The sequence below is a fragment of the Larus michahellis genome, chromosome 5, assembly GCF_964199755.1.
Source record: "Larus michahellis chromosome 5, bLarMic1.1, whole genome shotgun sequence".
NCBI lineage: Eukaryota > Metazoa > Chordata > Aves > Charadriiformes > Laridae > Larus > Larus michahellis.
In genome coordinates this window covers 55,331,985-55,352,312 of record NC_133900.1, presented here as the reverse complement: position 1 = coordinate 55,352,312, position 20,328 = coordinate 55,331,985, and the positions used below count along the sequence as shown (strand labels likewise).

At 36.7% G+C, this 20,328-nt stretch overlaps 1 protein-coding gene across 3 annotated transcripts in view; it reads left to right on the top strand.

Annotated features, from left to right (window-relative positions):
• The window catches only part of ZFYVE28 (zinc finger FYVE-type containing 28), a 162,581-nt gene that overhangs the window by 72,162 nt on the left and 70,091 nt on the right, over positions 1-20,328 (top strand). For all 3 annotated transcript variants that reach the window (XM_074587398.1, XM_074587397.1, XM_074587396.1), the window contains exon 2: positions 5,112-5,252. In XM_074587398.1, the coding sequence (XP_074443499.1) occupies positions 5,112-5,252 (141 nt within the window). The remainder of the gene's footprint in view (positions 1-5,111; positions 5,253-20,328) is intronic.

The following is a 20,328-nucleotide window of genomic DNA, read 5'->3' as shown; positions in this document are numbered from 1 at the left end:
ATGTTAGGTGGCATTTTCTGTACGCTTCAGAGTAGGAGTGAGTTCTTAACCTATAGCTTTTCCAAATTCCCAACTCAAAGGGAGTGTGCTTTTGCTTGTGAAGTCCCTTTTCTGATTTCTGTGTTATGCAGTAATTGGCACTGTCTGATAATGTCAGCATGTATTTCAGGGAATAGAAAGTTTGAGGTTGATTGTCTTTGGGTATGTGACGATGTGTTTCTTTCCTTTCCCTGAAAATGTAGCAGACAACAGATTTAGACTGAGAAAAACTGGGCCCTCAGTAATAGAGACATTTATACCACCCTTTCCCTTACCCCAGGGAGAATCAAGGAAGCTACATAAATGAAAGGCAGTTCCACTAATGTGAATGCCATGGCCTTTCTCTAAAACTTTTAACTTTGTCCGTTAGAGTTGTAGCATCAGTTGTATCAGAATAGAAATTGTTGAGCAGGCAGTTGATGTTTGCTAACCTTCCTGGCTAAGGAAGAGTAGTGTCATGGGGCACCTGCAGCAATTGAATCTATTGCACATAGACTTATCACCCAATATTGCCCTGTGATTGATTGTGGATGCAGTTGCTGCAAAGTATAATAAAATATATGTACTTGTGTAAAAATACACTTCTTACCATTACCAAGTACTACGTAAAAAGTTACCCTGATGGATATAGGTTTACTTTGTTCCCTTGTCAAAAAGCAATCTGGATTTACCATCAGCAAAATGCATATAACTAATGCTTTTCCATATAGTTTCTTTCCATGGGGATGAGGTTAGGGTTTCTGAGTGTGTGGGAGAGACATAAATGCTTACTGTTGGAAAAATGCCAGTGAACGAGGGAGAACTGAAGCCTTTCATCTCAGGCCCATGGATTTTATTTTAAGCAGGGCTGGGGTTTAGCTGTTGTTCTGAAGCCTTTAGATCAGCAATTGAAAAATGATGAAAATTTTCCTGAGGATAACTGACAGGCGTCAGAAGATAGTTATATCACTAGCTGGGATCTTGCTTATCAGTATGATTCTCTTGCTTCAGTCTATTCTTTGGCTCATTTGGGATGATGATGTCTTCTGTCTCTTTGGTGGTGGTGGGGGCTCTGTGCCTGTTGCGATGTCAGCAGACGAAAAAGCCTGAGCACTGAAACCTGGGAGAAGCATTCCCTTTAGTGTTCAAATTATGGGCTGCTGTCACTTACGTTTATAAGATTATGCATATTTTATGTTAGTGGAAAAAAGCAGTACTGATACTTGAAAGCTGTTGTTAAAAATCACAAAAAAAGACACTTGCGATTTTGTTTCAAAAGGAGAAAATCCCCCCCAAGAAGAACGCTTATTTCTGGAAATGTGATTTTCAAGGTGATAGTTAAATTTCCGAATTACTGACTGGTTTGAGATTGATCTTTCAGCACCCTGGCTTCTCATTGTAGTATCAGTTTCTGGGCTAGCTCTTTGCTTCTGTACTGTGTTGAGAAGTCTGTGCTAGAATTTCTTTCGTTCCTGGTTAGTTGACACGTTTTTTAGTGGGAGTTTCTGGTTTTCATAGACCAACTTGTTTACAAGGTGAGAAGAGCATCTGTAAGTTGAAGTCCAGCAAATTAAAACAAGAGATTAGATGCGTTAATTTTGTAAATGTGATTAATTCCTGAAACAAACTACCAGGATAAGTGGTAGGTTCTCTGTTAGGTACTTTCAAATGAAGTCTTTCTATTTGAGCAACTGAGAATGGGAATTACCAATTTTTATTCTGCCAAATAAGTAATTTGGGTGGAATTACTTGAACTGTGTTTTGCATTACTCAAAGTAGAAATTGGCATTGAGCATGGTGCTATCTCTTATTTTCTGCTACCAATTGGAACAAATTGAATTTAGAAAGTTGTGGCTATTTGCTTTAAATGACCCCCTGCTAAGAGATTTAGAGTTTCATGCAGCTTCGGCTTGCCAGGGACCGCATATGATTGACACAATTAATCGAAGATCACGCTGCTAATCCACACCAAACATAACACAGTTGAGAGAACTCAATTAAAACTTTTGTTCCTCCAATTTAAAAGATCAGCCACGTGGGAACTAAGTATCTCAGCCTTACTTGTGCTTGAGACCAGTCTTAATAAATTGCCTTATTTTGCTTCTGCAGTGCAATTTAGATGCTTATAAATCAGCATTCATGCTTTGCCACAATTCCACACATGAACTCCTGCGTTTTTGGTTAACAACTTTGTCAGAAAGTTTTAATGGATGTAAGTGAATGCTGATGCAAAATGTAAAAATCAGAAATAATAAAAGTAATTGGGTAGGGGAAATGCTGAAAGAAACGCTTTAATAAGTCTTGCTTTATAAATACAGAAATTAAGAACTAAAAAAATTTAAATTTAATAGTTCAGTTATAGGCTCTCCCTCTTGTCATTCATTTGGAATTTTGTTTGTTTCTCTGACACAATGCAGTACAATCTTTATCCTTCTCCCTGGGCACCTTTATATTGGTGCTATAATGAAAACATTATTCAAACCTGTGTAAACTTTTGACAGCTTACATTTAGGGTTCTGAAACTGCTTAATAAAAGACAACATTGAAAGCTTATGATTGGAAAGACTCTCTATTTTGTAGAAAGTGGTTGTTTAAAGAAGAAAAAAAACCCCTAAGACTTTCATTACTACATTTCCACTGCCCAAAAAGATGTTTCATTTCTGACTTGACTCAGAATTTGGGTGGTGGGAAGTCATGATGTAAGAAGCTGCTGGGCCGTGTGATGGCTTACAGCAATGTTAAAGGTAGCCTTAAATTCACTATATTCATGCACAAATAAGGTGTTACAGGAACACGGTGCCTTTGTTTTCACAGAGGACTGTTGTTAAGTTGCTGACTGAGAACCAATCCAGCAAGGAACACTGAGGCAGTATTTATCATCACTTATAAGGCTATATCTTTTTTCTTAAGTCTTATGGCAATAAAATACTTGCAGTAGTTAACTCCTTGATCCTGTCAAGTGTGGAGGATGTATACTGTTCTCTTCAAAAGGTGTTAATGCTCTGTTGTCCCTTCTCAGGGACTAAACAGCTGTGCAGGTTTAAATACTGTTGTACTATGAAGGCCTGAAAGGCTTTTTCTGCAGGATATGTATCTTGTGGAGACTAAGGAGTTTAACAATATGTTGTGGTACCTTCTGTTAAAAAAAAAAAAAAAAAAATTTAAAGTATGAAGCAAAATTAACTGCTTTTTTTTCAAGTATTCCTGTTGGGCATTTATTGCACTTTCACCATTTCTGAACCTGTGTTGCTGTTGGCAGAGGCTTGCTATGGATCTTTTTGTGTGATTGCAAACAACTTATGTCTTCTGGACCAGTGCTGCTGGACTGGGTGTACGTGAAGCACAAGATTGAGCTCTAGTATACCTTTATCATCTCTATTAGTGCTTTAGACCTGTGGTTTGCTAACGGCAGCATTTTTGGTCCCACTGCATCCATATGCCCATCCCTTAAGAACTTTGGTATTTTATCCTTTTTACAACAGTGGAAATGTTTTGTGTTTCAGATAAAAAATATTATGGTTCGCAACATATACTTCCTTGTTATGTCCTCAGTGTTTTTATCTTTTGCCATTTGTTGCATTTGGTGATGTTGTCTTTTAAAGTGATGCTATCTTCTGTTCTGCTACTGACTAATTTCTTCATTGTATTGCACTTGTTTCTGTTGGTACATGTTTTGCTCTGATGTACTTATCTTGTACATCTTCATTAGTTGTAATTTGAAAATGTGTTGCTTCTTGGCAATTTGTATGCTTTTACTTTTTTTTTTTTAGTTTATGAAAGCAGTGTTTTCTTTTTACACCATGGTTGTCTTTACCTGGAAGTTCTTTTCTATATTAATTTATTTCCCCTAATGTTTGAGTCTCTTTAAATTGCTTCCGTGCAACTTGGTCTGTATTTTCAGTGTTTGTACACATAACCTGGTCCTTTAAAAAGTATTTTTGCATTGTTTCATTCTTAGGTGCCTTAAGAATCAGTTTCAGATATTTTGCATCTGTTTGTTTTCTATAGTATAAGATGTTTTTTCTTTCATCTAGTGACAACTAATTCTAATTCTCAGTCTACAGTTAGTGTCGTCTTAATGTTTCTTACCCAGTGATTAAACCCAACTATTTCATTTTATACACACCTCCTGCAAATCTTGTGTGTGTTTTACTGACTGCTTCTTTAGAATAATATGAGGTTGTGCTTACTGAGCCCATGAATCTTTCACCAAGTTGCTGACACACACACACGCTCAGCCCCCGATTTCTGTTATTTTTTTATATTTTGATGAAACCTTTCATAGGGATCAGAATTACCAGTTGTTAATATAAAAAAAAATCCCTTTTATGGGATAGACTTTTATTATTAATATTTATCAATATTTTTTTGATTATGCATTCGTTTATTCTTCTGTTCTATTATAATTGCTGTTTTGTTATAATGTGGCCAAAAAGCCATTGTGATAATTCTGTTCTTTGCCACTTGAAAGACTTGTGGCAGAGTTTTCAGTTTGTAATGTCATGTTTAGTCATATTTGCTTTGTGAAATCTTTACGTCTGTTTGGCCCTGCTAACGCATCTGGTAGATTCAGTACTTTTTGTCCTTCTGTGACTTGATTCTTGTGATCCTCAAAGTGAGGATTCTGACCAGATAACACTGTGCATTGTGTTGCAGGGGTTACCACGCTGCTTGATGGATTATCACATTGCTTGGTAGACTTCAGGGAGTTTGTTTGTTTTAACTTGGAAAGAAACTTTGCCTTGTTTTGCTTAGAACTGAAGTGTACTTTTGTTTAATAAACAAAACTTGTTATTAGCTCTGCTCAATAATTATGCCACAAGTAGTGAGAATGCCAGGATGGTTTTTGGAGATAATGGTAGCTGAGTAATGCCTCAAGTTTGTTACGAGAGATTTTTTTTTTTACTTCAAGGTAGAAAATATTTGGAAGTGTGCATAAAAGTCTCAAGATCATTGTTTTCCATGCTGCTTACACTACTTATCTGGCTTAAATGTGTATATAATAAAAAAAATCACAATAAATATAATTAGCTGAAGTAGTTTTTTTATTTGCAAAAATAATGTAACATTATATGTCTCGGTCTTCACTGCAGAGAACAGACCCGCAGCTCCTTGCTCAGTTCTATTACGCTGATGAGGAACTAAATCAAGTAGCAGCTGAACTGGACAGTTTGGATGGAAGAAAAGACCCACAGAGATGTACGCTGCTAGTCAACCAGTTTCGCTCTTGTCAGGTAATCATAATGGCACCTTTCTGATTTCATTGACATTTTTGTGTATGTTAAATGTATTACATTATTATTTATTACATTAATTAGTTTTTATTGTCAAATCCCTTTTAAATGAATTAAAACTAACATTTGGTAGATACATTCCTTTTCATTAGTGTAAAGAGTATATTTTTGAAAATGCTCTTCATAAACTAAATCTACTACATTGCATTTAAGAGTGTGTTGATGCTTTCCCTTAAATAAGAACATACTTTAAAGACATTGTTTCCTTTATATAAAATAAGCACTGGAACATGAGAAATATTTCAAAATTTCAGGCAGTATAAAGTAGCCATGTCTTTTGTAGGTGCTCAGCTTTCATGCCTCATGAATCAGATAGCTTTCTGTTAGTAAATGAACTACGTGAAGAAACCTGGTACCTTTGCTGATTTTTGAAAAGACTATTATCTGCTTCACGTATATAGTCTTGAAGATGAGAGGAACTACTGAGGAACCAAGCGAAAGAGGGGTTTATCTGTAAATTACTTCAAAAGTATGAATCTGTCTCTAAATTCCTGTTGTATAGTATAGTTCACCTAAAAAGATTTATGAGAGTATTTGCTGTGACTATGGCTATACTTTGAGAGAGACTTGAAGGGAGAATAACCAGAGACTGCACAGACCAATTCAGCTAAGTCTAACTCTCTAACTTTGTTTTGTTACTTGATTTACTGAGAAAAACAATTCAGAAACTGAAAAACAATTGAGAAAAATATAACTTTCCTTGTCACACTGTATGCCATTCTACACCAAGTTTTTCAATAATAAAATTCAAGTTTTTAGAGGTAGAAACTACTTCGATGGTACACTGGGCATGTGTGACTGCTTTGGTACTTCCTCTCCCAGTCACACCCAAAGTAGGCTCAAGTCCAGAATACACCATGCTCAGCTGGTAGGAAGATTTCTGTATAAAAAGTAAACACTTGCTGTCAACTCAGGTGAATTCTATAGTAATAAAGATTCATTTACATCTCCACTAGGTAAAAAATGACAGTTAAGTGTAAAGGACATATTTTGATTCACCCCTTGCTAGAATTTCTTACTAATTGTAATATGTACCAAACTTCAGTATGTGGAAAAAATGTCATCATTAATCAAGTTTAGATGACTTTGAAGAACAGTGCCCTGATCATCAGAGCAAATGTTCACATTAAGTTAGCTGAGTCTGTTGAAAAGAAACGTCAGCTACTATGTGCTTGCTTGCAAGAGAACTAAACTTTAAAAGTGCAGCTTTTTTGAAGAGTGCTTACAGAGGAAGCATTGACAGTCAATGTATTGTTATGTCAGAAACAATTTTAATACTTCTGTCTGCTTTGAATATCTTTGCAGTTTCCTGCTGTATTGTCAGTCACTGTGAAGTCAGAGACTTTGGGGGGAGGGAAATAGGGGTGAGAGCTACCTTGAAAGATCATTGACTTCAGTCTTATGTGTGAGCTGTACCTAAATCACTCTTCACAAATATTTATCTGACTTATTCTTACAAACTTCCAATAATGGACATTCCACAAGTTTTCTAGGCAAATTCTTTCCGGACTGGTTTTTTAGGAAATGTTTTCTGATAATAAGGATGGATGAACAGGATCATGGTGCAAGATAAACTCCTTGTTTGTTGTTTTACCCCTGGAGATGACAATTTATTTCCTGTTTATCTGCAGGTGCACAGGCTTTCTGATTTGTTTCTTGTAGTATAGGTAGACCTGGGGAGTTGTTCTGTTCCAAAAATAGCTTCTCTGAATGTTTCACTTGTAGTAATGCAAGAAATGCAGACTCAGGTAGCTCCTTGGTCAGTTTTCTTGGCTTGTTATATAGTGACTCACCATCTTGTGACTCTTAATACCTTCTGATGCCTGGTAATTTCTTCTTTTCATTTGTCAAACAGATTGCTGTTACTAAAACAATCTGTTGCTAGAGCTGGAAGAAAAGATGGAGATGCTTTTATTTTTTCATGTAGCTATTTTTGTAACTTCTAATTTGCAAAGTGCTGCAGAATAGGTCAGATCATCGCAAATGTCATGTCAAAAATGGTTTTGTTAATTAGGATTTACATTATTTTGTAGTACTTTGTGTAAAAGCAAAGGATTTTTTTTTGTTTTTTCCTTTTAAGAATTTGTCATGTAAATGCCAAACAAGAGTAGGAGCAGTATTTTAGTAAGGATTCAGACTACAGGTATTTGCTAATCGGATATTGCACGGTAAGAGGAAAAATCAGTTTTAGCCTAAGGTATGGTAGAGTTTGAGGAAGATGGAGAACCAACAGCCTGGGGTCAAAATGGTTGTAATGGAAGGTTATGCATGTGAAAGTAGGATAGCAGCTACATTGTGCAATACCCCTGTGGTATCTGCAACATTCCAACAATTCAGACTTTTTTTTTTTTAAGAAACATGCTCTGTCTGACTCTTCAAGCAATGCTTTCGAAAAGGACCTTGTGACCACGGAACATGGTTAACTAGACTCCCAGTCTTTGTATGATTTCTTTTTTTTTTTCCTATTTTGTCCTTGTTTTCCTTGTATTATTAAGTTTTCCAGGTTATTCCCAATTTTTATCTCCATAACATTTGCATTGGCTTAGTCCTCCTATCAGCTTTCAGTATTTTCTAGTGACAAAGATTTCTAAAATCCCTTGACATTCTGCCTTTTCATCCGATTTCAACATTAATTAATCGTTCCTGGGTTACTTGTTTTCAGATGATTTTACTGATAGTATCTGCTTGATTAACAAGTGATGTTTTGAAAATTTATATTGTTTTATTGACTAGAGGAGAGAAATGTCTTTAAATTAGTGTGATTTTTCTGAAAGACAGACAAGTCTTACAAACTGTGGCTCTTTCTTAGAGAGGGGTTATATTCTGTTGGATCTTAACTATATGAAGTTGCAAGTTTTATATCTTTGTCTATATTTTCCATTTTTGGTATTATTGTTAAAGAGCTACAAGTTTACTATAGTATGTGAACAGATTCAGACAAAACAAAACGACTCTTACTAAAGGATGTAATGCTTTATAGTGGAAATACTTAAAAGTTTTCTATCTGAACAAAACCAGCAGTAGTAGTCAAGACCAGTTGAAAGTATGGTGCATTGTGGTGTTACCATGGATATGCAGAGAACTTCAGTCTTCATGACTGTTGATGCTTCCTTAGTAAAAAACTGCAATTCTGAATGTTGTTTTACACTGTTTTGGCTTGGCACTATTAGATAAAAATCCACGCTTTTTATAAAAAATTAACTTATCAAAACTTCTGAAGATCTTGCAACTTGGATTTCAAATGCTGTGAGCTGACTGTATAGCATGATGCTGAGTACTATATATCTATGAATAAGAATCAAGGTAGTGGTTTTCAAAGCTTCCCTTTTCATTTTCACATTAATGCAATGTAACACTTTTTTCCAGTTATAGTAGCCTATTATAAAAATGACATCGCTTGTTTTGCTTTGGTGTTTGCATGTCAGTAGCAGAATATTCTAAGAATATAATGTTAATACAGTATCTTGTATTTATGTGTGGTTAATACCTATCCAGCTAAATAAACCACTTCTTCCTCTAGTGGTTTCTCTTAAAATTAACAATAATCTAAGTGTGCAGAGATGCATGATGAAACGAAATGTAAGTTTTTCTTAAATGAAAAAAAGGGTAGGTAATACCTAGGTCATACTTTGATTTGCTGAACTTCATTGATGGTAATAGAAGGAAAATGCTTTTTTCTTTTTTTTTTTAAGAAAAGCATGTTTGCATCTGTGCCTCTTGAGTAACATGCAATGCTAGTCTGTCTGAGGTTTCTTCCCTGCAACGCAAATAATTCATTGAGGTATTTTTATATGAGGGTTATAATAAGGTGTCCTTTTCTGTGCTGCTCCCAACATCACATGGAATTGACTTTCATAAGAAGTAATGGTATTTTATGTATGTTTAATTTAGAGAACGATCACAAATGCATGAGTGATTAATTTGCTTGATCATTGTTATATTCACATTGATTAATATTTTGTGACTTGTTGATAAACTGGTTTAAAACAATTTTTCAACCATTTAAATGGAATTAGGTTTTATGTTGCATATTATAGAACTTCATTGGTTTTGTTTAAGAGTAAAAGTAAAAAAAAAAAAAAAACAAAAAACAAAACAAAACAAAACCCTTTTGCTTCTAACCCAGAGATTTTGTTAGGACTTGATAAGTAAACACTGAACCTGTGTATAAGTACTTAACACTGTGAAAGTGTTTTTAGGATCATAGAACTTGCTGTTTCAGTAGGCTGAGAATTATTTCTCTGCATACAGTAGTGAGGCCTTAGAATAGCATATGAGTCAGTTCCCAGCATGATTTTATCAAAATTATTCCTTGAACTGCAGATTGTGTCTCAGCCATGTGTAATTTGATCTGCTAAAGTACACTAGGAAGGAATTTGCCCCTGTCAAGGCACTGACCTGAAGCAAACCACAGACTTGTCTGGCTGTTTTATCCCTTGCAGTGTGCTACAGAGTAGTAAAATGGGGAATTCATAGTATTTGTGAAACATGACTGTTTCTGGCTCACTGGTAGGAGTGATTGACACTGCGTTGACTGGTAGCATATTATACTGGCTCTTCACTCTGTTCCTGCTATTTCCTTGCTTGGGAAGCACCTCTAGAATTACCACAATTGGCAGTCCAGCATTTTCATGTCAGCTATCAGCAGTTTCAGTTTGCTGTAACATTAGGCTTTAAAATGTAGGCTTTAGTGGGCTGCTTAATGCATAGGTCAGTCCTCTGTATAGTGGGTGAGATGCAGACACCTATGAATCTGAACCTCATTACCTATCACAGCATAAGCTAATGTTGCTGAGGAACTGGAGCCCTTAGAGAAAGCTGAAGTATATTTCAGTGTTGTGTTGTTATCACTTGTCTGTCTCAGTTTCTGTAGCAATATAAAATATGTGGTGAATGTTATAAAAAATGCTGAGTTTCAGCCAGACTTAGCGCCATATTTTTTCTGGATCAATTTATCGACTGAAAGCATCGTTATGAGATGAGATTCAAGTGTCAATGAAAATGAAGCTTTGCTCTTATGGTAAAGGGGTACGTGTTTGAATGTGTTGAATGTGTTTGAGTGGTTTGAACCTACAGGCTGGAGGTGCTTACTGTAGAGTGTGGAAAGAGGGTAAAAACGGTCTGTGGGAAACAATGAGTAATAAGATGGTAGAGGGTAAAATAGTGTCAGGAGCCCATCTAGGGAATCTCCTTTGTCACTGTGGCAGGGACCTTAAAGATCATCTCATTCCACTCGCCCTGTGGTGAGCAGGGATGCTTTCCACTAGACTGGGTTGCTCAAAGCCCCATCCAGCCTGGCCTTGAACACTTGCAGGGGTGGGACCTCCACAACTTCTCTGGGCAAACCTGTTCATGTCTCACCACCCTCACAGTAAAGAATTTCTTCCTAATATCTAATATAAACCTCTCCTTTTTCAGTTTAAAACTGTTACCCCTCGTCCCGTAACTACAATCCCTGATCAAGAGTCCCTCCCCATCCCTCTTGTAGGCCCCCTTTAAATACTGGAAGGCTGCTATAAGGTCTCCCTGAAGCCTTCTCTTCTATAAGCTAAACAACCCCAACTCTCTCAGCCTGTCCTTGTACAGCAGGTGTTTTAGCCTACTGACTGTCTGTGACCATCCTCTGGACTTACTCTTTGAGCAGGTCCATGTCTTTCCTGTGCCTGAGGATTATAGAACTGGATGCAGTACCCCAGGTAGGGTCTCAAGAGAGCAGAATAAAGTGTCAGAATCACCTCCCTTGACCTGCTGGCCACACTTTTTTTTTCATGCAGTCTAGGTTGCGATTGACTTTCTGGGCTGCAAGCACACATTGCCAACTCGTATTCAGTTTTTCATCAACCAGCACCCCCAAGCCCTTCTCCTTGGGATTGCCCAGGCTCAGGTGCAGGACCTTACAGTTGGCCTTATTGAATCAAAAATTAATTAAAAAAAAAAATTAATTACACTCTTCATCTTTGAAATATGCTTTTTGCAGATCTTAAAAGCTTAGAAACGTTATTTGCCTTTTGAAGCTGGAGATGGATGGATAAGACAAGTCTAAAAGTGAGGGAAGCTCTTCATCTGATACTGTTTAGTGTTTTGTTGAAGCAGTGATGGTGTTTGATAATGGGTCGCTTTAGGAGGTAGTTACCAATTTCTGCCTGATGCAGGGAAACCAGTCCAGTTGCCTTTTACCTCAGCTTGTACCATGTACATGGGTAGATTTCTAGATTGCTTTTTTCTTTACTTTAAAAAAAAAACAAGACCTACACAACAAAAACAACCCACAAAACACCACCACCACACACACTGCTGAAGTTGTTGCAGGGTTTGCAAAATGTTTAGTACAATTTCCCAAGTGGAGGAGAACCATGACTGAGGTGCAGATAACTTGGTCATTGAACATGTGTGGATTTCTCTGTAGTGGGAAATGGAAAACATCTTCAGAGTGCGAGTTTCAAATTTTTATGTATATATTTATATATATATATATCTTTAAAAAGAAATAAAACTCGGTGTGGCATGGAATGACAACACAGGTGGCAATCAATAATGCACAAGGGTGAAACTGAAGCTGGACTGACAAGTTGCTAAATAATGAAAAGAGAACTTATCTTTGTATACAAAATACAATTAGTTTTTTATCAGTGAAAAAAGGGATGTGATTATACTAAATTGGGTGCTGGGGAAGCCATAGGTTGTTATTGAAGGGACTGTGATGTGTGGTTATGCTGCACCATCTGCTCACAAAGACTGCATTCATTGCATGCAAACTCCTATGGAAAAGCACTGTCTTTGGAAGATGAGGTATTCATCCATTTAAAACATGAAGAGCTAACAGGAGAGCAAGATTAATATTTTATCTGTACTTCAATTAAGACAGTATTCTTCTGGGTTTTTTTGGTTCAGTTGTCACAAGTTTTGTTCAAATTAAAAAAATGATATTTTCTTCTTCGTGACAGAGGACCCAGCTATAGAAAGCTCTTAATTTCTGAGGTTATAAAGTCTTCTAACATTCTATTTTAAAAGATGATGTTGCATTTCTTAATGCATGATTATCTGCCCTAGGTCATACTTCTTACATTAAGAAAAACTGACATGTTGGTATCTTGATTCAATATTGACATAGTGAACCTGAGACACACTGGTGTAATTCCCAGAGCATTTGAAGGCTAACTGAGGACAGCAGAGCCAGGTCACTTTAAAACTGACTTTTCCCAGCATTTGTGAAGTATGAGACTATACCAGATCTGCTTCTGTAGGAATTAACGTAATGTGAAGTGTCTCACTATCAGGGCTTTATAGTTCTTTCACTTTCTTCAATGGAGCAACGAGAGGATTGCTGTCAGCTCTGCTGTATTTCTCCTTTTTAATTTTTTTTTTTTACTGTTGCAAAGAAGGATAAATTCTTGTATTTGCCACTGAATTGTTTATGGTAGTCTCATGACTTAAATATGCTGCAATTTCTCTTCTTTCCTCCATATGCGTGTGGTAGCACCATGTTAGCAACATTAATAATACATGCAAATTATTTATTTGGTGATATTTCCATACTTGGGGATTAAGTCTGTCGTCTTCTGCTAGAAGCTTTTTCACTTAATCATATAAGAATAAACCCTTTCTTTCATTTAATTTTCCTTTAATGCTGGGGAAGTATGATAAGAAAGACAAGGCAAATTATTTTTTAAAGACCTTTCTTAGCAGTGGAATTTAATTTTCATTGTGACCTTAATATAGTTAAAAGTTAAAATAAAGGCTGGCTTTTTCTATATGAAATGATTCATAAATCATTAACTATTTCATCTATTTTCAAGGGATATAACACCAATATTACAACACTGTGTCTATATATGTATTTCAAATATGAATAATGGATTATTATGAAGAATATTTTGTGGAATATTGTGCCACCTTGTTTTCTGATGTGTCAGATTTTCATAAGTTTTCATTAAACAAAAGGAAGCCTTTAGATGTTTATCTACATATACACACACACACATATATATTATGCACTGTGCACAACAAGGACTTCTACATATTAAAAGGAGGGATTACAAAATATTTTGGAGTTTTGAGAGTATAGATGAATTTCAGACTGCCCTATTGTTACAGTTAATGTACAATTTAACAGTAAACGACTAATTGAATGGCTGGAGTTCAAGGTGATGGCAAGAAAATAAACTGTTAGCCATTAGGGTAGCTTCTCCAGTCATTGCAACTTTAAAATTAGAGAGGAGAAGCTTAAGTAGTTCAGTGATAACTCAGAGTTCCTTGGAGGAGTTCTGCCTCAACTTACGCTTTGGAAAGAATCTGTGTTAGCTCATGGCATCACAATGTTCTTTGTGGGAAAAAATGCAGATTTTAAGACAGATCTTTATGAAAATTATTAATTTTTGAAAGAATTTGCATGTATTAGCAAGTTAGTATTGCTTCAGAGAAGTTTGAAATGGTTGATATGAAAACAGTTTGCGATAAGGAAAAGTTTGTTGGAGAGCAGGCATAGGATGGTAGGTTTATTACTACGTGCTTGTGCGCTACTCATAAAGATTTCTTATTTTAAAGGCTTTGGGAAATAAATTCTTGTGTGAAATGAATTATGCAGAAATTCTGCTGTGTTGGTTAAGAATGCATACCTTTTTGTTTATGCCATCTACTCTCTTCTGCTGGATTTCCTGTTTTTACAGAGTAAAGCTTTTTTTTTCCAACACTTTCAAAAGTAGTGTTGAGATTAACAACAACAGTATTACACCAAGTACACTGTTCTTCCTGCTGCGAATCAAATAAAGCTAACTTCTTTTATATGCCGATACTGCTCCTTGTTCCATAGTTCAGAAAAAAGCCCAGAATTTAATTAAAAAAATTTAGTGCTCTTGATACAACTCTATGATGCACACAACATAAATTCTTGGATTTTCCTTGAGAATACATTGCCATTTCTCAAGGTTTCTGTGCATGAAGATTACTTAAGCAAATACCAAGCTACAGATATTTGTATTCTTTGATTTCTCAGGTGCCCCAGGGTATCTGTGACTAGTACTAAAGTTGTTTTTGTTCCACTTATATAGTGCTCATAATATAACAGCATAGTAGTTCATGTAGAAGTGCAAGTGATCATCTTTAGGCTGCAAAGCTTGTTGAATTGATTTGTGCAACTGAGACACAGAGATAAACTGTCTTATTGATGTAAGCTCTTGTAATTTTTACTTTAGAATTGGTTTTGATACTGTTAGAAAGTCTTTTTTTTGTTTTTGTGGTTTTTTCTGGTTAGGTCTGATATCTTATAAAGAAACAAGGATGAATTCTAGCAGGCTTGCAGAGTCCTGTCCACTTTCAACTTGTGTGATAATTGGGTTAAAAAAATATTTCCTGTTTTCACACATTCCTACCAACCTCTGGCCTCTGTGTCAGCCCTCTCTATTATTTGTACTATTGTTCACCATAGGGATTTTGCAAATTTGACTGGGAAATAATTTAACTCTGTAGCTTGAATTCTCTGAAGAGTTATCTTAGTAGATCTAATTAACATATTTCTGGTTGTCTGCCTTATTCTGCAATGCAAATAAGAGTCTGAAAGTATTTTATAATTGAGAAAATAAAATTTTGAGGGCCTTCCTCAACAGGGAAGGCAGCATTATCTTTATGTAAGTTTTTTAGGACATCCTTAAATCGCTCATTTAAAACATACAGATTGTAGAAATGATCCTAGGCCTGAACAGAATAGACGTCTACAAAGATTTGGGCTCTGCAGTTTTGAGTTGAACTATTGCTGGATATAACTCTTTATTGGTGGTATAATACTGTATTGGCCTTTCTTTATCTTTTGTCTACAGCTGCAGGACTTCAACATAACTCAATGTATTCAATGAAATCTGATTTTCCATTCTTTCTTAATGCAAAGTGTGTTCCTTCTCACGTAGCAGGTTAAGGCTTTTAAATCTACAGTGCCATGGATTAACGCTGCTAGGTTTTATAAGTGTCTTGATGGAAATGCATAGAACGATTTCAGAAAAAAACATAATTAAATTTGGGTGGTTTTGGTCAGAGTCCTATGATAACTTTAGCAGCTGTGCATATGGATTGTCCAGTGCTTGCTTTGATTCAAGCAAGCCCTTGGGCATGCAGTAGAAATGTTACAAACACTTTAGTTTTGGTAAATCTCTTTGTTTTATTACTTGGATATGTGGCTGAGTATGGGCAAACAAGACAGATAAACTTTGATTTTATTAAAAAAAAAAAATCTGCACAAACATGTATTGCTGTGTTATCACACATAATTCCTTAGGCATAATTCCATGGTCCATGGGCAGCGTCAATTTAAAGGTTTTCCATTCCCAGTTTACACTATGCTTGTTCCTATAGCCACGCTTCAGCATGGCGCACCCTTCAAACCACAGCTTCTCATTAGCTTAAACTGATTTGAGACTGTGCTGCCATCAAAAGAGGTAGCCTTGTCTGTCCGTCCTTCCTTCTAGCACCAGTCCATGTGCTCCAGGAACCTGGCTCCTGCTCTAGTAGTGAGGGAACAGCCATGGAGTGGGTGGGATCACCTGAAAGCCTGGTTGTAGAGGAGGCTTTCGTGGGGTCATGCTGTCAGCCAAATGGTCGTGTTGATCCACTGTCTGTGTGGGTGCAAGATGGCATAGAAGTGCTGACATACAGCTGGAGCAGCCTGCAGAGAGAGAGAGAGGGGTGGGTGCATAGATCCTTATCCATAACCAGTTTGAGTAAGCTGTGGTCACCTTTAGACCTCTAGGAAACCACATCTTCAGCTGTACTGGTACGCATATTTGCAGAGTCATTCTGTGAACTTTAATAGTGAAATGACCTGGGTTACTGTGGCTCAGTGCACTGAAACCATTCACATATGCCCCCTGTACAAGTAAGCGGAGAGTGCTGGTGAGACAGCCTGTGACAGCCTGGAGATGGGAACAGAAGCTGCAGAGTAGGTGAGATAAGGGGCTAATTTCTCAAGTTGGCCTTGCTGCCTAACACTTACACTGCAAAATGGCCTTATGCCGTTTGTCCATCTTTGATGAAAAGTGGCTTTCTATTTTACGTGTAAAAGAAACTTATCTGAAGGTGTCTCCTATTATCTGATAAGTTTAAGTGGTATGAGAATAAGGAATCTCTAGGAAAGAAAAAAACACCCTTTTATTCTGTGCTTTATCTGAATTGTATCCGTGATGAAGAGAAAGCAATTTTTTAAAAGGAAGTCAGCATTAATGAGCATCCCTTGACGAAGAAGGTATCTGTGAAGAGCTGTTAAATAACTCATAGGACAATGCCGGTGTCATAGTGGATTGGCAGTGAGTTATCTAAGAAACACTAATTGTATTCATTAACATTCTTGACAAGAGCAAACTGGGAGTATGTACCATAATCACTGTGAACAATGAGGCAGTTCAGAGGTGCAACGTTTTCATGTTTGATTGCATCTGTCCATTGAAAAACATTTTTTTGTAGAATTATGCAGAAATAGATCTTGTTAAATGAGACAAGTTAAGCTAAAGCTGTGAGAAACTCCGTGCTGGATTCTGAAACCTAATGATTGGTTAGAAGTTGGCAAGAATCTATTCCTGATGTTATTTTGTTAATTGATATCGAGGTTGAACAGTGTGGATTGAGCCAGGAGTACTTTTAGCTAAAGTAATGGCCAAGTCTTTGTAGCCTGCTTAATTTGCAACCCTTGAGACATTATATTAGTTGTGTTAGTGGAGGTCATTGAAAGAGACAGCAGGGTAATTACTGAGATCAAGGGACGAAGTTGACTGGAAGAAGCCTTCGTGTTCCCAAAGTTTAGAAACTGTAGTAGACAAAGATATTTTTAACAGTAGAGGGGAAAAAGTAGGAACCAAAAGCAGATCCTCTCCAGCCCATTCAGTTGTGTTGGAATGCTTGGCCACTACTCATTGATCTGTGGTGAGGAGGGAATCATGCTCTTCCAATTTAATTTGAGTGAGGGCAGTGCCAGTTTAGGAAAGAAAGTGAAACTGAGGAGAAAAGCATTTGTTATTTAAGTAATGATGTGAAGATTAACCTTAAATTCCAGACAATGCACACTTCTGCTGTACTGTTTATCTATGATAATAGAACTTGTAAGTTGTTTGGTTTTTTTCTTTAGAGTTTCATCTCCAGTTCAGTTGTTTTATAATTGATTACAACATTTGTCATTTCATTACTCCTAGTAATGATTACTTGTGTGAGTTGCATTGCTCCAACAGATGTCTTCTCCCTGCTGTCTAACATCTTCAAACAGTTGATGTCAGGTACCTGTTTGTTGTTTGGGTATGCAACTGAGTGAAACCTTGGAACGTTTCTTTTGAAAACACACAGGCTTGTCAACCCTCTCATATGTTTTTAATGTACTTCAAAGAACCGTGAATGAAGAAAAAGAACCTGACTATAATTGTGCTAAATACACTAAATAGCCTGTAAGTATCAGAAAAGTTAATTTTTTTTCTCCTGTTGGACTTAGGCTATGAATGCTGATTTTTGAATTTACCTTTTCTTGGTCGGTGGGAAGATATAGCAAGGTACAAAACCAATTTGCTGCAATAAACATTTCTAATTAGTAAATAACTAATTGTGTCTTTTTAAATCTTGTCTGTTTAACAGCTTTTCTTCATCATTGTTGGGAAACTTTTGGTGACTTCTATTATTTTTCCATATAGAATGATTAGTATGATAGCTAGAAAATATAAAATGCCAGCCATCAGTTCGGCCATCAGTACAACTCTATGAACTAACAAGAATTTTATTTCCTTTCCGCGTTTTGGTTTCATGTCTGATCTTATGTAGGGAGTGATTAATATTGTAACATACTTTTTCTTTGAAAAAAAAAAGGATCATAATAGTGTGTCCTATTGTAGTTTCCCATGTTAACAAGTTCTTTCATGTGTTTCCACTTGCTCGTATGGATCAAATAGGTCATTCGGAGAAACCGCCTATTATCTAAGACTGTGAGCAGAGAGGATTGAAAATGCTGTGCACTGCAGGTCAGGGAATTAATTTGCAGCAGAGAACCATAGAGAGGAAAGCTGGCTGCCGGCCAGCTCAGCACTGAGTGTGTTGGGGATGCAGGATGCTTTTGCTCTGCAGTAGGGAAAGGCAGAGTGAAGGTAGCAGTAAGACATGATTATGTTGCGCCCGTTCTGCTTGTGGCCTCAGCTGCGAAGCAGCTTTGGAACGATACAAAGAAGGTGCTGCCAGTTCTGTGCCAGGCTGAAATTCTTTCATGCTTGGGAAACCTCGAAGTACATTTTAGGGCAGTTTTGGGATCGTTGTGCATGGTAGGAAGGCAGTTGCCTGGTACTGGTGGAGGAGAAAGCCTATTTTATGTTTATTGCAGCAGATACCCATGTTCAAAGCAAATGTCTCTAATTCTTCTGTTGCTATAAAACTATGTAAAAGGGGATGTTAGTGTACTAGGTTACTGGATTATTTTCAAATGTCTTTTAATATAACCCAAACATCTTAGAGTCCCTATAGAAAACACTTAAGCATGTATACACTGGTGTAAGAGCATGTCTGTATCGACATTGTTTATCTAATAATATTTTGAGTCACTGTGGACAAAGTTCTTAAGTTATCTCATACTGATAAAGGGAAGCCTGGCAGAAAAGCTCTGTACTGAAACAGTCTTTCAGTAGAGGTTTGGGTATACTTCATTTTCAGTAGAGAGTCATGTCTAATATTAGTTAATAGCTTTTTGGTGTGGAGGAGTAAAGCAGAATTATTTTTTTTCTTATGGTAGCATCAAGAACACTTAGATTTTCCAGATCTGAAAGTGCTCCTTTCTGCAGGGAGAGGATGATGCCCTGTAACGATGCTGTACTTAATGTAGTCTCTCAAGTTGATATTAGCTATAAACAGCCCTTCTGTAAATGGGGATTCCTCACTTACTTACTGAAAGCTGTATTTGGGCGGGTAGTAAGAAAAGAGGAAAATGAATTCCATGGTTAGATCTTTGTGTTAGAGAAAGATTCTCAGAGCAGATGTAAATTAAATTTAAATGTAATTTGTCAAAGGAGTGCACACTGTCTTTTAGTGAAAAATGTCATTTTAGCCAATAAATAAATACTACATCTTTGTTAAAGAACCATTTTTATTGGAAGCTCTGCTCAAATATCTGTGAGTTCTTTTGTTTGAGAATTGGTGTGCCAGCATTCACCATTTCATATGTAACAATTGCTCCACTTGGGGAGATGTAATTATTCAGTGTATGCATAATAAATTTTGAATATATGTAGGAGGTAAGATCAAAATTTCCATTAATAAATCTGTGATATTTGAAGTGTTTAGTGCCCTCATGAGGGTACACTAGCAAGACAGTTCAGGAAGAGAAGCTTTGACATTGCAGTGCAACACAAACTACAACAATCTTTGCTGCACTTAAATTGCTAGAGATCTAAGTTGCCTTTAATTCGTGATGCTCTGTAGTGGGCTAGGTTAAACTAGGATCTACTGCCCAAAGTTCAGACACAGCAAAATCCTAAATTACTTTGAGAAAGTGGAGTATCTAGAAGTTGACAGTGTGAAATAGTCAAATAGCTGATCAGGCAAGAAAGAGAGACTGAAAGCATGGCCTTTGGGATCTGTGCAAGATGGGCTGGAGGGAAAGCGGGGAATTTGTTCCTGTCTGGGGAGAGACTTTGGATCTCTGATGGGTCAAACGGTTGTCTGTAGAGACTCTGCTGGGTTCTGAAGCCAGGACTTTTGGGTGTCCTTTGAAATCCTGTTACATCAAAGAGTATGTCACCTTATTTGGTTTCTTCTGTTAAAGAAAGTAACCCATAAAAACCTGACTACTAGCTAATTACTTTAATTACAACAAAATCTTCCTATATGTTTGGCCTTAATTTGTGCTCATCAGTTGCTTCTGTTTGTCATAAATGTGATGTTGGAGGAGGTCTGTAATTTAATGTTAAGCCAGGAAAAGAAATGAAAAATGTAAAGGATATATTTAAACGAAGAGGCTAACATACCATCTATTAAGCTCATGATGATATCATCCGAGACTGTGTTACCTTGGCTA